The 18,663-nt window shown below is 41.2% G+C and overlaps 1 protein-coding gene across 6 annotated transcripts in view; it reads left to right on the forward strand.

The window, feature by feature from the left end:
* The window catches only part of LOC124039466 (semaphorin-5A-like), a 327,706-nt gene that overhangs the window by 166,509 nt on the left and 142,534 nt on the right, over positions 1 to 18,663 (forward strand). For all 6 annotated transcript variants that reach the window (XM_046355461.1, XM_046355465.1, XM_046355462.1 and 3 more), the window contains one exon: positions 18,398 to 18,602. In XM_046355461.1, the coding sequence (XP_046211417.1) occupies positions 18,398 to 18,602 (205 nt within the window). The remainder of the gene's footprint in view (positions 1 to 18,397; positions 18,603 to 18,663) is intronic.

Genomic DNA, 18,663 nt, shown 5'->3' on the forward strand with positions numbered 1-18,663 from the left:
GCCATACTATATATATACTATATATATATATGTATATATATATATATATATATATATATATATATATATATATATATATATATATATATATATATATATATATATATATATATATATATATATATATATATACATATCTTTATTTTTTATAATTATTTAACCTTTATTTAACAAGGCAAGTCAGTTCAGAACAAATTCTTATTTACAATGACGGCTTACCGGGGAACAGTGTGTTAGTTGCCTTGTTCAGGCACAGAACGACAGATTTTTACCTTTCGGTTACTGGCCCAATGCACTGACCACTAGACTACCTGCCACCCCACCCCACCCCATTATCCTATCCTATCTTATCCTATCCTATCCTATCCTATCCTATCCTATCCTATACTATACTATACTATACTATACTATGCTATACTATACTATACTATGCTATACTGTACTATACAATACTATACTATGCTATGCTATGCTATGCTATACAATACTATAATATACTATACTACATTATACTATACTATGCTATACTGTACTATGTAATACTATACTATAATATGCTATGCTATGCTATACAATACTATAATATACTATACTACATTATACTATACTATACTATGCTAAACTGTACTATGCAATACTATACTATACTATACTATGCTATACTATACTATACTATACTATACTATACTATACTATACTATGTTATGCTATAATATACTATACAGCACAATACTATACTATGCTATGCTATACTATACTATACTATACTATACTATCCTATCCTATACTATACTATACTATACTATGCTATACTATACTATACTATACTATACTATGCTATGCTATGCTATAATATACTATACAGCACAATACTATACTATACTACATTATACTATACTATACTATGCTATACTGTACTATGCAATACAATACTATACTATGCTCTACTGTACTATACTATACTATGCTATACTATACGATGCAATACAATACTATACAATACTATACTACACAGTACAGTAAGGACCTATTTCCACTCACCCTACTACTATTTAACTGTGCTGTCCGTTGGTTAGTATCAGCCTGCCTACTTGAACCTCCTGCTGATAAGAGAGACAGATGAGTGTCACTCACACACAAACACACAAACATAAACACACACACAAACCAACACACACTTCTGGACAAAAGACAGTTCTGCCCCTCACCTTGACTTCACAGGGGATATCACACATCAAGGCAGTCACGGACTGATGCTTTACTTTTTTGCGTGAACACCTTTTTATTTATTTATTTCTTATTTTTTTGAAGGGGGGGGGTACAGGTACAAAAAAAAAACAATAAAAGAAATGCATACAAAAATAATCCTAACCCATCTCCCCTCAGTCCCCATCCGCCCGCCCACATCCTCCCTCCTGACGAAAAAAGTTATTGTGGTGATGTTTCTTCCAGAGACAGTTTGGAACTCAGTAGTGAGTGTTGCAACCGAGGACAGACGATTTTTACTCCCTATGCGCTTCAGCACTCGGCGTTCCGTTCTGTGAGCTTGTGTGGCCTACCACTTCGTGGCTGAGCCGTTGTTGCTCCTACGTTTCGACTTATAGCAACGCTTGCAGTTGACCGGGGCAGATCTCAGAAATTTGACTAACTGACTTGTCGGAAAGGTTGTGTCCTATGACGGTGCCATGTTGAAAGTCACTGACATCTTCAGTAAGGCCTTTCTACTGCCAATGTTTGTCTATGGAGATTGCATGGCTGTGTGCTCGATTTTATACACATGTCCACAATGGGTCTGGCTGACATAGATTAATCCAAAAAGTTGAAGGGATGTCCACATACTTTTGTATATATACTGTATTATAGAGACCTGTCCTTTCGGGAGTCCAGATAATTTATTTATAAACTCTATCATTGGATGGTTCGGTAGTTGAGTTCCCCAAGGGACTCCAGAGGCCACAGCATAGCTGACATAAGTTGTAAATATAGAAAAAAAGTTGTTTGGTAATGTGTCTGTATCTTACAGAACTTGGAATATTCTCAAACCAGTACTGTCCATGATATCGGCAAGGGTGCAGATTCCACATTTGGTGCATTGTGGGGGATACAAAAGGCCACCCTCCAGATCACAAGGCGTTATTGTGAAATATTGGAGTATGGGCATGCCATTTTGATTCACAGTTACATTGTTTTTCAATTTTGTGCCAAATAGAGATTGTGTGAGCAATAATAGCACTAAAGTGTAGTTTGCATTGCTTAAGGGATATATCAGTGAAGACCACCTCTTCCAGGACAGTAGGAGACACCAATGGTTTTATCTAAGGGAGGAAATATATCTACACCCAAATATTTAAAATGGAGAATTGTTGTGATTCCATAAGTAGAGATGGAGTCGCCCATCGAGGACTTGAGAGGCAGTAGAGCTCATTTGGTTGGATTAATTTTATAACTTGAGGTTAAGCTGAATTGATGTATGATCTTCAATGCGTTAGGGATTGATTGAGATACATTGTCTAGATATACTCTAGTAAAATGTAATCTGCGATAAAATGAGATAAAGGGATTTGAGAGAAATGGGCTTATTTCTTTCGACTGATGAATTGGCTGGGTAATTAGAATAGCAAAGGCGAAGTTGGATCGCCTTGTCTGCTGCTTCTAGTGATTCTGAACAGAGCAGAGCATATATTACCTGTTATAATTATGGCTGAGGGATTGGCATATAGTATTTTAATCATATTAATGAAATTGAAATTTCCCATGTGTTCCAAGACAGACCTGAGATATGACCATTCTTGTCTATCAAAATACTTTTCTGCATCGAGAGATAATACAGCCCAAGGAACTGTTGTTTCTGATGAAGCATTTAAGATATGTGGACTGCATCTCAATCGACAATGATGCAGCATTTAAGATATGTGGACTGCATGCGACAATGATGACTGCAATCTCATCTCAAGACAATGATGCACAATGATGCAGCATTTAAGATATGTGGACTGTATCCCAATCGACAATGATGCAGCATTTAAGATATGTGGACTGCATCCCAATCGACAATGATGCAGCATTTAAGATATGTGGACTGCATCCCAAGCGACAATGATGCAGCATTTAAGATATGTGGACTGTATCCCAATCGACAATGATGCAGCATTTAAGATATGTGGACTGTATCCCAATCGACAATGATGCAGCATTTAAGATATGTGGACTGACAATGATCAGCATTTAAGATATGTGGACTGTATCCCAATCGACAATGATGCAGCATTTAAGATATGTGGATTGTATCCCAAATCGACAATGATGCAGCATTTAAGATATGTGGACTGTATCCCAATTGACAATGATGCAGCATTTAAGATATGTGGACTGTTTCCCAATCGACAATGATGCAGCATTTGGAGGCAGGATGTCAAAATTGGAATGTCTCAAGCCCAAGGTACCTTAAAATCGTGCCTCCTAACGCGCTTCATTTGGGCGGTTTTGAAGGCAGCATCCAATGTATCCTTCACTGGAGAGGCTATCCAGAAGAATAAGCAATAACTGTGAGTATAACATTCATTTGTTAAACAAATTATGTTCAAATGTTCAACATATCTGTGTTACTTTCATATGATGTCTAAATGTTGAGTAACTGTTGTTTATCAGCCCGTTGCCAAGTCGGACGCGATAGCTAGCTAACGTTAGAAAGCCGATCTCGTCCTACTTGTCAGCTGTTTAGAGATGAACTAATGAGCTAACTAGGCCTAATCGTAGATTTAGCCATGTTTAAATTTGGACATTTTTAAACTTGCAAGCAAGCTGAACTTGCTAGCTTGTGTTTCGCCGCATTGCATTGCCTTGGCGTGAGAAAACAGTGATGCCTAATTCGTTTGTAGGTAAAACATGTTTAAAATGTTAACACCTGATGAATATTTTTGGAAACGCAGCAAGCTGTGTTCTGTTCAATCTAGGCCAGCCAGCCAGCCAAGTTATTTGTGCATTCTATTGATATCTGTTTAGCTAATGTTAGCTAACTTTTTCTTGTCACTTTCCCTTCCCCTATTGTGTTGTACGATTGGGTTTGGTGGTACTAGTTCAAATTAGTGGCTGTTATTCTACTCTTACTGTTAACAACGGACCAAGCCTAGAAATATGCAAAACTGTTAACAAAACGATTGCACATTATTAAAGGTAGTTGTGGCTTCAACAACATGAACCAGTTCTGAAATTTGAGCAGTGAGGTTACTGACTCCCCCATTGTCTCTGCTTGTTCCAGGTTGAAGGACATCTCACCCCGACACCCTGCAGATGTATTGAACTTGTTGGGTACCTCCCAGCCCACAGGATAACCATATCTCAGTTATTAAGGAGTGTGCAACATCTTAATGAATGTTAAATATAAATAGATTCAACCATGTTATTGTTTATGACAAAAAAGTGTCAAACTAATCAAAAAAGTGTTAAACAAACCACCCTTTGCCTTCATGACAGCTTTGCACACTCTTGACATTCTCTCAACCAGCTTCATGAGTTAGTCACCTGGAATGCATTTCAATTAACAGGTGTGCCTTGTTAAAAGTTCATTTGTGGAAATCCTTTCCTTCTTAATGCATTTGAGGCAATCAGTTGTGTTGTGACAAGGTATGGTTGTATACAGAAGATATCCCTATTTGGTAAAAGACCAAGTCCATATTATGGCAAGAACGGCTCAAAGAAGCAAAGAGAAACGACAGACCATCATTACTTTAACTTTAAGACATGAAGGTCAGTCAATTCGGAAAACTCCAAGAACTTTGAACGTTTCTTCAAGTGCAGTCGCAAAAAACAGCAGCAGTTATGATGAAACTGGCTCTCTTGAGGACCACCACAGGAAGAGAAGTCCCTGAGTTACTTCTGCTGCAGAGGATAAGTTCATTAGTTACCAGCCTCAGAAATTGTAGCCCAAATAAATGTTTCTCAGAGTTCAAGTAACAGACACATCTCAACATCAACTATTCAGAGGAGACTGTGTGAATCAGGCCTTCATGGTCAAATTGCTGCAAAGAAACCACTACTCAAGGACACCAATAAGAAGAAGAGAATTGGATAGGCCAAGAAACACAAGCAATGGACATTAGACCGGTGTAAATCAATCTTTGGTCTGATGAGTCCAAATTTGAGATTTTGGTACCAACTACTGTGAGACGCAGAGTAGGTGAATGGATGTGTGGTGTCGTGGAAATGTCGGTACTGAGAGAGACTTTGTCATATCTTCAAACAATCATATTTATTTAATATCGATTAATTATTGCAATAATGAACCCGTCGACACCACACCACAAGTGCTTAAAATCATACATAGTATACAGGGTCTTCATGTAGAAGACCTTAAAATGCTTAGTCATGGCTGGCTCCACCCCTCCCATGCAGATTAGACCACCCTGGGTTCATCCTGTCGTTTATCTGCACAGGGGGGGGGTGTTATTTTACTCCTCCAGTTTCCCAGATGGAAGGATGAGAACAAACAATGAGATGTTTGTTCTATTCCTTCAGGCTCTCTCTATCTCGAGTCACACACACACCACATCTTATCTATGAATGCAGGCTCAGTCAGACAGGAGACATATGTTATGTGTCACATGCACCAATAATCATAGAACAGAATGTGGCTGTAAAGTTTCTTATCACCAAGCCATCACTTAATCAGTTGCCAGCCCATGCTTCAAAAGACTGCACTCAGTTAACTCAGAAAGTGAGAGAGTTCTAAGAACCTTACTCTATTTCATTAAACCATTTGGTGCATAAATATCACATGATCTTGTAATTCTGCTACCACAGAGGTTCCCACTGTGAAACATGGAGGAGGAGGTGTGATGGTGTGGGGTGCTATGCTGGTGACACGGTCAGTGATTTATTTAGAATTCAAGGCACACTTTACCAGCATGGCTACCACAGCATTCTGCAGCGATACGCCATCCCATCTGGTTTGCACTTAGTGGAACTATCATTTGTTTTTCAACAGGACAATGACCCAACACACCTCCAGGCTTTGTAAGGGCTATTTGATCAAGAAGGAGAGTGATGGAATGCTGCATCAGATGACCTGGCATCCACAATCACCTGACTTCAACCCAATTGAGATGGTTTGGGATGAGTTGGACCGCAGAGCGAAAGAAAACCAGCCCACAAGTGCTCAGCATATGTGGGAAGTTCTTCAAGACGGTTAGAAACGCCTTCCAGGTGAAGCTGGTTGAGAGAGTGTGCAAAGCTGCCATCAAGGCAACATTTTTGTGGTTACTGCAAGATTCCATATGTGTTATTTCACACTTTTTATGTCTTCACTATTATTCTAAAATGCAGAAAATTGTAAAAATAAAGAAAAACCCTTGAATGAGTAGGTGTGTCTAAACTTTTGACTGGTAATGTAATTATATCGGATATGTTATCCTTTATCACATGTCAGCATTTGTTTTGCATCCAATGCATTAGCTTACATTAAGATGAGGTAGCCTAGGCCTTATCTAGTTAGATTGCATCAAATCAAATTTTGTTAGTCACATGCGCCAAATACAACCTTACAGTGAAATGCTGAATACAACAGGTGTAGTAGACCTCACAGTGAAATGCTGAATACAACAGGTGTAGTAGACCTTACAGTGAAATGCTGAATACAACAGGTGTAGTAGACCTTACAGTGAAATGCTGAATACAACAGGTGTAGTAGACCTTACAGTGAAATGCTGAATACAACAGGTGTAGTAGACCTTACAGTGAAATGCTGAATACAACAGGTGTAGTAGACCGTACAGTGAAATGCTGAATACAACAGGTGTAGTAGATCTTACAGTGAAATGCTGAATACAACAGGTGTAGTAGACCTTACAGTGACATGCTGAATACAACAGGTGTAGTAGACCTTACAGTGAAATGCTGAATACAACAGGTGTAGTAGACCTTACAGTGAAATGCTGAATACAACAGGTGTAGTAGACCTTACAGTGAAATGCTGAATACAACAGGTGTAGGTAGACCTTACAGTGAAATGCTGAATACAACAGGTGTAGTAGACCTTACAGTGAAATGCTGAATACAACAGGTGTAGTAGACCTTACAGTGAAATGCTGAATACAACAGGTGTAGTAGACCTTACAGTGAAATGCTGAATACACCAGGTGTAGTAGACCTTACAGTGAAATGCTGAATACAACAGGTGTAGTAGACCTTACAGTGAAATGCTGAATACAACAGGTGTAGTAGACCTTACAGTGAAATGCTGAATACAACAGGTGTAGTAGACCTTACAGTGAAATGCTGAATACAACAGGTGTAGTAGACCTCACAGTGAAATGCTGAATACAACAGGTGTAGTAGACCTTACAGTGAAATGATGAATACAACAGGTGTAGGTAGACCTTACAGTGAAATGCTGAATACAACAGGTGTAGTAGACCTCACAGTGAAATGCTGAATACAACAGGTGTAGGTAGACCTTACAGTGAAATGCTTACTTTCAAGCCCCTAACCTACAGTGCAGTTTACAAAAAATATGGATAAGAATAAGAGATCAAATTTATGGCATTATGGTGTTGAACGCTGAGCTGTAGTCAATGAATAGCATTCTCACATAGGTGTTCCTTTTGTCCAAGTGGGAAAGGGCAGTGTGGAGTGCAATAGAGATTGCATCATCTGCAATAGAGATTGAGGTATGCAAATTGGAGTGGGTCTAGGGTTTCTGGGATAATGGTGTTGATGTGAGCCATGACACTGATGTTCAGTTGTGTATTCGTTGATAACTAATATTGAAAGGTGATACTCCCTGTTCACTCATGACTGCACGGCCAGGCACGACTTCAACACCATCATTAAGTTTGACACAACAGTGGTAGGCCTGATCACCGACAATGACGAGACAGCCTATAGGGAGGTCAGAGACTTGGCCATGTGGTGGCAGAACAACAACCTCTCCCTCAATGTGATCAAGACTAAGGAGATGATTGTGGACTACAGGAAAAAGAGGACCGAGCATGCCCCCATTCTCATGGACCTGTCCACATCACCAACAAACTGACTCGGTCCAAGCACACCAAGACAGTCATGAAGAGGGCACTACAAAACCTATTCCCCTCAGGAGACTGAAAAGATTTGGCATGGGTCCTCATATCCTCAAAAGGTTCTACAGCTGCAACATCGACAGCATGACTGGTTGTATCATTGCCTGGTATGGCACCTGCTCGGCCTCCGACCACAATGCACTACAGAGGGTAGTGCATACGGCCCAGTACAGTACATCACTTGGGCCAAGCTTCCTGCCATCCAGGACCTCTATACCAGATGGTGTCAGAGGAAGGCCCTAAGAATTGTAACACCCTGTATATAGTCAAATACTCCAGCCATCCTAGTCATAGACTGTTCTCTCTGCTACCGCACGGCAAGCGGTACCGGAGCGCCAAGTCTAAGTTCAAGAGACTTCTAAACAGCTTCTACCCCCAAGCCATAGGACTCCTGATTATTTAATCAAATGGCTACCCAGACTATTTGCATTGCCCCCCCCCCCCCCCACCTACTCTCTGTTATCATCTATGCATAGTCATTTTAATAACTACCTACATGTACATACTACCTCAATTACCTCGACTAACCTGTGCTCCCAGACATTGTCTCTGTACCTTAACACCCTTTATATAGTGTCCACATTGACTCTGTACCAGTACCCCCTGTATATAGCCTCCACATTTACTCTGTACTGGTACCTCCTAATGCAATATTAATCTCACAGTGAAACATCGCTATTAATCTTTCTTAAAACGTATCTCCCCAAAAATCGTATAGTGTACGTATAGTGCATGCAAAAGCACGACTGTCCTCAACAATGGAGCAGCAGACCAAGCATTACTTGAGAGGAGGAACTGTACCGTAGGATAATTATTCTGGGCGGTGTCAACTTCATTCATGGACAGGCACTGAGGAGAGCGATTATTTTACTTGTTAACTTGTTATTCATGGCAGATATTTCTATTTTGGATAGTCATTCACTGAATTGCTAGCACTAGTTGCTCACACGGCAGGGTAGCCTAGTGGGGCGGCAGGGTAGCCTAGTGGTTAAAGCATTGGACTAGTTACCGAAAGGTTGCAAGTTCGAATCCCTGGGCTGACAAGGTACAAATCTGTCGTTCTGCCCCTGAACAGGCATTTAACCCACCGTCGTTGAAAATAAGAGTTTGTTCTTAACTGACTTGCCTAGTAAAATAAAAGTTTAAAAAAACACTGCTACGGTGTCTACAATGTAAACAAGTGTCTCTCGCCTCAGTGGAATGTGAATGCGTTGTCCCCTGTGGCTGAATCCCCTCCCAATTGGCAGTGACCTACTGGAAATGTGCGAACTTCTAAGGTAGGTGACTTTGGTGCCAGGAAGGCAGTAGTAGGCCTCTGGATCGGGACATAGCCGTAATAGTCGACGGAGGTTATCTGAGGGTAAACGCTTTTTAACAATCCCGCTTTGGTCCATCAATTTTGGTAAGTAAGTCTCAAGACAGGACGACAACAAAAAGATGAATATCTGTGTTTATCAGATAGTGAGAACACTGTGTGGCATCTTCACATTTTTATATATATATAAAAGCCAAATTAGTGCTGTATTCACATCTCTCCCAGATGAACCTTTGTGAACGTCTGTATTAGTCATTTCATGCAATAGTGGACCTAACAGATTCCAAAATGTTCAATAGATCTCAGGAGGCAATTTGCCTTTATTCTATCCAATGCCCTTTTGAGTTCATTAAAGAGAGATTTGTGCTCCCAGCGAGGTGGCTTGTTTTCTCTTAATTATCTTAAGAAAGGACTTAGTCTGGCTTGGTGTGGAATTACAAAGAAGTGTACAACTTTTTAAAGAAGTGGGAGAAACTTGGATTGAATTTGGGTTCTGATAGTAATTCCCCTATTTCAGATTCAATAGTTGCTGTGTCAGCTAATTGATCATCACTTTGTAGCACGTTGGCCAGCAAACGACTGGGACGATTACCATGAAAGCAATGGTTGAATCTAACTCTCTGCTCTCTGTCTTATCAATAAATTAAGTTCTGTCTTGACTTTAGAAAGAGTAATAGCTACCTAGTCTGACAAGAGTGGTTGTTGAGAACACTCTAATACAGTTAACAACATTTACAAATCTGTAATCTTCTTAACTTGTGATTTATTCAACCCAGATTCAAATGCAGTTGCATTATTTTTTTATAAAACACTTCAGTTGCATCCCATTGAATCCGGGGGTCATCGACTGAATTTGTATTAATCATTATAAATGTAGATGAAGTGGTGAACCTCCATAATGTGGCTCTTTTAGGAGATTCGGACGTTTGAAGTTGGTAGTAGTAAGCATGGTCCGTGTACCTGGTGATTGAAAACGTGCATCTGGGAACCCGAAAACAAGCTGATATGTCATTTTTTTAATGAAAGAAAATTAGAGGTGAAGATAATATAATGAAATCCATTTGTGAGAATGATTTTTTAGTAGAAAGTGTACTCTTTTGCTTTAATAAGGATTATGTGCTCGACAGGCATCAGTAATCAGAGAGTATATACTGGAGACCCATGGAGACCCATGGTTGTGTGTGGATTGCAGTTGGTCTCGCTAGATTTGTCCCGCATGTCCAAAATGGCATTCATATCTGTCCAAATAACCAGATGGAATTCAGTTAATTCTAACAATATACTGTTCTGATAATCAGAAAACTTAGGATCATATGAAGTTGAAGACGTAAATAACAATGAAGGCTATTTTCTTTCCATTATGGATAAATTTAAGAAAAGTTATTTATTCTGACTTCTTGGTCTTTGCTTTTATCCAAGATGGTGATTTGGGGTTTGTTATGTATCATTATGATGAACACCTTTAGTTGTGTTTGGGGCTGATGAAAAGGCTGCCAGTTTGTGTAAATAGTTTTCTGTTCTCTGTGCGTCCTTTTGGAACAGGTGTGTTTCTTGTAGCATTGCTATATCAATGGTTTCTTGTAGCATTGCTAAATCAACATGGTTTCTTGTAGCATTGCTATATCAACATGGTTTCTTGTAGCATTGCTATATCAATGGTTTCTTGTAGCATTGCTATATCAATGGTTTCTTGTAGCATTGCTATATCAATGGTTTCTTGTAGCATTGCTATATCAATGGTTTCTTGTAGCATTGCTAAATCAACATGGTTTCTTGTAGCATTGCTAAATCAACATGGTTTCTTGTAGCATTGCTAAATCAACATGGTTTCTTGTAGCATTGCTAAATCAACATGGTTTCTTGTAGCATTGCTAAATCAACATGGTTTCTTGTAGCATTGCTAAATCAACATGGTTTCTTGTAGCATTGCTAAATCAACATGGTTTCTTGTAGCATTGCTAAATCAACATGGTTTCTTGTAGCATTGCTATATCAATGGTGTCTTGTAGCATTGCTATATCAATGGTTTATTGTAGCATTGCTATATCAATGGTTTCTTGTAGCATTGCTATATCAATGGTTTCTTGTAGCATTGCTAAATCAACATGGTTTCTTGTAGCATTGCTAAATCAACATGGTTTCTTGTAGCATTGCTAAATCAACATGGTTTCTTGTAGCATTGCTAAATCAACATGGTTTCTTGTAGCATTGCTATATCAACATGGTTTCTTGTGGCATTGCTATATCAATGGTGTCTTGTAGCATTGCTATATCAATGGTTTATTGTAGCATTGCTATATCAATGGTTTCTTGTAGCATTGCTATATCAATGGTTTCTTGTAGCATTGCTATATCAATGGTGTCTTGTAGCATTGCTATATCAATGGTTTATTGTAGCATTGCTATATCAATGGTTTCTTGTAGCATTGCTAAATCAACATGGTTTATTGTAGCATTGCTATATCAACATGGTTTCTTGTAGCATTGCTATATCAATGGTTTCTTGTAGCATTGCTATATCAATGGTTTATTGTAGCATTGCTATATCAATAGTTTCTTGTAGCATTGCTATATCAATGGTTTCTTGTAGCATTGCTAAATCAACATGGTTTCTTGTAGCATTGCTAAATCAACATGGTTTCTTGTAGCATTGCTAAATCAACATGGTTTCTTGTAGCATTGCTAAATCAACATGGTTTCTTGTAGCATTGCTAAATCAACATGGTTTCTTGTAGCATTGCTATATCAATGGTGTCTTGTAGCATTGCTATATCAATGGTTTATTGTAGCATTGCTATATCAATGGTTTCTTGTAGCATTGCTATATCAATGGTTTCTTGTAGCATTGCTAAATCAACATGGTTTCTTGTAGCATTGCTAAATCAACATGGTTTCTTGTAGCATTGCTAAATCAACATGGTTTCTTGTAGCATTGCTAAATCAACATGGTTTCTTGTAGCATTGCTATATCAACATGGTTTCTTGTGGCATTGCTATATCAATGGTGTCTTGTAGCATTGCTATATCAATGGTTTATTGTAGCATTGCTATATCAATGGTTTCTTGTAGCATTGCTAAATCAACATGGTTTCTTGTAGCATTGCTATATCAATGGTGTCTTGTAGCATTGCTATATCAATGGTTTATTGTAGCATTGCTATATCATTTACATTACATACATTTAAGTCATTTAGCAGACGCTCTTATCCAGAGCGACTTACAAATTGGTGCATTCACCTTATGACATCCAGTGGGACAGTCACTTAACAATAGTGCATCTAAAACTTAGGGGGGTGGGGTGAGAGGGATTACTTAACCTATCCTAGGTATTCCTTAAAGAGGTGGGGTTTCAGGTGTCTCCGGAAGGTGGTGATTGACTCCGCTGTCCTGGCGTCGTGAGGGAGTTTGTTCCACCATTGGGGGCCAGGGCAGCGAACAGTTTTGACTGGGCTGAGCGGGAGCTGTACTTCCTCAGTGGTAGGGAGGCGAGCAGGCCAGAGGTGGATGAACGCAGTGCCCTTGTTTGGGTGTAGGGCCTGATCAGAGCCTGGAGGTACTGAGGTGCCGTTCCCCTCACAGCTCCGTAGGCAAGCACCATGGTCTTGTAGCGGATGCGAGCTTCAACTGGAAGCCAGTGGAGAGAACGGAGGAGCGGGGTGACGTGAGAGAACTTGGGAAGGTTGAACACCAGACGGGCTGCGGCGTTCTGGATGAGTTGAAGGGGTTTAATGGCACAGGCAGGGAGCCCAGCCAACAGCGAGTTGCAGTAATCCAGACGGGAGATGACAAGTGCCTGGATTAGGACCTGCGCCGCTTCCTGTGTGAGGCAGGGTCGTACTCTGCGGATGTTGTAGAGCATGAACCTACAGGAACGGGCCACCGCCTTGATGTTAGTTGAGAACGACAGGGTGTTGTCCAGGATCACGCCAAGGTTCTTGGCGCTCTGGGAGGAGGACACAATGGAGTTGTCGACCGTGATGGCGAGATCATGGAACGGGCAGTCCTTCCCCGGGAGGAAGAGCAGCTCCGTCTTGCCGAGGTTCAGCTTGAGGTGGTGATCCGTCATCCACACTGATATGTCTGCCAGACATGCAGAGATGCGATTCGCCACCTGGTCATCAGAAGGGGGAAAGGAGAAGATTAATTGTGTGTCGTCTGCATAGCAATGATAAGAGAGACCATGAGGTTATGACAGAGCCAAGTGACTTGGTGTATAGCGAGAATAGGAGAGGGCCAAGAACAGAGCCCTGGGGGACACCAGTGGTGAGAGCGCGTGGTGAGGAGACAGATTCTCGCCACGCCACCTGGTAGGAGCGACCTGTCAGGTAGGACGCAATCCAAGCGTGAGCCGCGCCGGAGATGCCCAACTCGGAGAGGGTGGAGAGGAGGATCTGATGGTTCACAGTATCGAAGGCAGCCGATAGATCTAGAAGGATGAGAGCAGAGGAGAGAGAGTTAGCTTTAGCAGTGCGGAGCGCCTCCGTGATACAGAGGAGAGCAGTCTCAGTTGAATGACTAGTCTTGAAACCTGACTGATTTGGATCAAGAAGGTCATTCAGAGAGAGATAGCGGGAGAGCTGGCCAAGGACGGCACGTTCAAGAGTTTTGGAGAGAAAAGAAAGAAGGGATACTGGTCTGTAATTGTTGACATCGGAGGGATCGAGTGTAGGTTTTTTCAGAAGGGGTGCAACTCTCGCTCTCTTGAAGACGGAAGGGACGTAGCCAACGGTCAGGGATGAGTTGATGAGCGAGGTGAGGTAAGGGAGAAGGTCTCCGGAAATGGTCTGGAGAAGAGAGGAGGGGATAGGGTCAAGCGGGCAGGTTGTTGGGCGGCCGGCCGTCACAAGACGCGAGATTTCATCTGGAGAGAGAGGAGAAAGAGGTCAGAGCACAGGGTAGGGCAGTGTGAGCAGAACCAGCGGTGTCGTTTGACTTAGCAAACGAGGATCGGATGTCGTCAACCTTCTTTTCAAAATGGTTGACGAAGTCATCTGCAGAGAGGGAGGAGGGGGAGGGGGCGGAGGATTCAGGAGGGAGGAGAAGGTGGCAAAGAGCTTCCTAGGGTTAGAGGCAGATGCTTGGAATTTAGCGTGGTAGAAAGTGGCTTTAGCAGCAGAGACAGAGGAGGAAAATGTAGAGAGGAGGGAGTGAAAGGATGCCAGGTCCGCAGGGAGGCAGTTTTCCTCCATTTCCGCTCGGCTGCCCGGAGCCCTGTTCTGTGAGCTCGCAATGAGTCATCGAGCCACGGAGCGGGAGGGGAGGACCGAGCCGGCCTGGAGGATAGGGGACATAGAGAGTCAAGGGATGCAGAGAGGGAGGAGAGGAGGGTTGAGGAGGCAGAATCAGGAGATAGGTGGGAGAAGGTTTGAGCGGAGGGAAGAGATGATAGGATGGAAGAGGAGAGAGTAGCGGGGGAGAGAGAGCGAAGGTTGGGACGGCGCGATACCATCCAGTAGGGGCAGTGTGGGAGGTGTTGGATGAGAGCGAGAGGGAAAAGGATACAAGGCAGTGGTCGGAGACTTGGAGGGAGTTGCAGTGAGGTTAGTGGAAGAACAGCATCTAGTAAAGATGAGGTCGAGCGTATTGCCTGCCTTGTGAGTAGGGGGAAGGTGAGAGGGTGAGGTCAAAGAGGAGAGGAGTGGAAAGAAGGAGGCAGAGAGGAAAGAGTCAAAGGTAGACGTGGGGAGGTTAAAGTCGCCCAGAACTGTGAGAGGTGAGCCGTCCTCAGGAAAGGAGCTTATCAAGGCATCAAGCTCATTGATGAACTCTCCGAGGAACCTGGAGGGCGATAAATGATAAGGATGTTAAGCTTGAAAGGGCTAGTAACTGTGACAGCATGGAATTCAAAGGAGGCGATAGACAGATGGGTAAGGGGAGAAAGAGAGAATGACCACTTGGGAGAGATGAGGATCCCGGTGCCACCACCCCGCTGACCAGATGCTCTCGGGGTGTGCGAGAACACGTGGGCGGACGAAGAGAGAGCAGTAGGAGTAGCAGTGTTGTCTGTGGTGATCCATGTTTCCGTCAGTGCCAAGAAGTCGAGGGACTGGAGGGAGGCATAGGCTGAGATGAACTCTGCCTTGTTGACCGCAGATTGGCAGTTCCAGAGGCTACCGGAGACCTGGAACTCCACGTGGGTCGTGCGCGCTGGGACCACCAGAGTAGGGTGGCGCGGCCACGCGGTGAGGAGCGTTTGTATGGTCTGTGCAGAGAGGAGAGAACAGGGATAAACAGACACATAGTTGACAGGCTACAGAAGAGGCTACGCTAATGCAAAGGAGATTGGAATGACAAGTGGACTACACGTCTCGAATGTTCAGAAAGTTAAGCTACGTAGCAAGAATCTTATTGACTAAAATGATTAAAATGATACAGTACTGCTGAAGTAGGCCAGCTGGCAGTGGGTGCGTTGTTGACACTACACTAATCAAGTCATTCCGTTGAGTGTAATAGTTTCTGCAGTGTTGCTATTCGGGGCTAGCAGGCTAGCTAGCAGTGTTGTTTACGTTACGTTGCGTTAAAAGAACGACAATAGATGGCTAGCGAACCTAGAAAATCGCTCTAGACTACACAATTATCTTTGATACAAAGACGGCTATGTAGCTAGCTAAGTAGCTAGCTACGATCAAACAAATCAAACCGTTGTACTGTAATGAAATGAAGTGAAAATGTGATACAACCTGTGAATGCGACCGGGTAGTTGAGTTCTATACAGAAGACGTTGGCTAGCGTTGGCTAGCTGTTGGCTAGCTAGCAGAGTCACCTACGTTAAGGACGACAAATAGCTGGCTAGCTAACCTCGGTAAATTAAGATAATCACTCTAAGACTACACACTCTAAACCTAAACAACACAATTATCTTGGATACGATGATACGATGATACGAAGACAGCAAAGACAGCTATGTAGGTAGCTAACACTAAACTAATCAAGTCGTTCAGTTGAGTGTAAAAGTTTCTCAGTGCAGCTAATCAGTGGACGTTAGCTAGCTGGCTAGTGAAGACTACGTTAGGACGGCGAAATACGATAATTACGCAATTGTCTTTGATACAAAGACGGCTATGTAGCTAGCTGAGAAGAAATTGCTAAGATAAGACAAATCAAACCGTTGTGATATAATGAAATATAATGAAAAAGTTATACTACCCGTTGGAGCGACGTGCAGATGCGACCACTCGCTCCAACCGGAACCGGATGGTTTCTTGTAGCATTGCTATATCAATGGTTTCTTGTAGCATTGCTAAATCAACATGGTTTCTTGTAGCATTGCTAAATCAACATGGTTTCTTGTAGCATTGCTAAATCAACATGGTTTCTTGTAGCATTGCTAAATCAACATGGTTTCTTGTAGCATTGCTATATCAACATGGTTTCTTGTGGCATTGCTATATCAATGGTGTCTTGTAGCATTGCTATATCAATGGTTTATTGTAGCATTGCTATATCAATGGTTTCTTGTAGCATTGCTATATCAATGGTTTCTTGTAGCATTGCTATATCAATGGTTTCTTGTAGCATTGCTATATCAATAGTTTCTTGTAGCATTGCTATATCAATGGTGTCTTGCTAGGAGATCAAGACAGCATTTAATAGGACCATCAAGACAGCTGCAATGTTTAATAGGTCCGTTTAGGCCTTTTATATTCCAAGAGAGAATAGCTGGTGTTGAAAGAATGTATTATTAATTATGTAATTGTTATCTTTGGTGTTAATAAGCACATGGATGTAAAACAAAAAGCAGCACTCACAGGTAAACCCACCCATTGGTCATTACCCACAATATCTCCTTATCAATATGTCTCCTTATCAATATGTCTCCTTATCAATATGTCTCCCTATCAATATGTCTCCTTATTGATATTTATCCTTATTAATATGGCTCCTAATTGATATGCCTCCTTATTAAAGTCTCCTTATCAATCCTTATAATATCTCTCCTTATCAATATGCCTCCTTATTAAAGTCTCCTTATCAATATGTCTCCTTATCAATATGTCTCCTTATCAATATGTCTCCTTATCGATAAGACTCCTTATCAATATGTCTCCTTATCAATGTCTCCTTATTGCTATTTCTCCTTATCAATATGTCTCCTTATCAATATGTCTCCTTATCAATATGTCTCCTTATCAATATGTCTCCTTATCTATAAGACTCCTTATCAATATGTCTCCTTATCAATATGTCTCCTTATCAATATGTCTCCTTATCTATAAGACTCCTTATCAACATGTATCCTTATCAATAAGAATCCTTATCAATATGTCTCCTTATCAATATGTCTCCTTATTGATATGTATCCTTCTTAATATGAGTCCTTATCAATATGTCTCCTTATTCAAGTCTCCTTATCAATACACATCCTTATAATATCTCTCCGTATTAATATGTATCCTTATCAATACACATCCTTATAATATCTCTCCGTATTAATATGTATCCTTATCAATAAGTCTCCTGATCAATATGTCTCCTTATTAATATGTATCCTTATCAATATGCCTCCTTATCAATATGTCTCCTTATTAATACATATCCTTATAATATCTCTCCTTATTAACATGCATCCTTATTAATATGCCTCCTTATTAATAAAGTATGACTCCTTATCAATATTTACATTTACATTTACATTTAAGTCATTTAGCAGACGCTCTTATCCAGAGCGACTTACAAATTCTACCCATAAACAGCAAGACGGGGACAGAGCCTGTAACAATTTCACTAATACACACAGTAAAACCTACATCACATTGAATCTGAATGGTCAATTGTGGATCCCCTGTTTTGGAATGTCATTTTTGGAGTACATACAACATAAATGAGAAGGGAACATTGTGGTAGAGGTGGCATGCCTTTTTTTATGCCTTCTTATTAATAATGTATGTCTCCTTATCAATGTGTTCTTAGTCATATGACTCCTTATCAATAATATTCCTCATCAATATGTCTCCTTATCAAGATGACTCCTTATCAAGATGATTCCTTATCAATGTCTCCATGTCTCCAGTGTGGTACCATAGACTATGGTTCCTATTTGAACCTGACAGAGAGGAACCTGCAGGATGCCCAGAAGTTCCTGCTGATGAACGAGGTGATCCAGCCGGTCCAGCCTGTCCCTTACTTCATGGAGGACGACGTTCGCTTCTCCCACGTAGCTGTGGACGTGGTGCAAGGCAAAGACATGCTGTTCCACATCATCTACCTGGCTACAGGTATGGGGAAACGGTGTGTGTGTGTGTGTTGAGTGGTGTTTTCCATCTCTCAGGCAGGGGG

Source organism: Oncorhynchus gorbuscha, linkage group LG07 (genome assembly GCF_021184085.1).
Source record: "Oncorhynchus gorbuscha isolate QuinsamMale2020 ecotype Even-year linkage group LG07, OgorEven_v1.0, whole genome shotgun sequence".
Taxonomy (NCBI): Eukaryota; Metazoa; Chordata; class Actinopteri; order Salmoniformes; family Salmonidae; genus Oncorhynchus; species Oncorhynchus gorbuscha.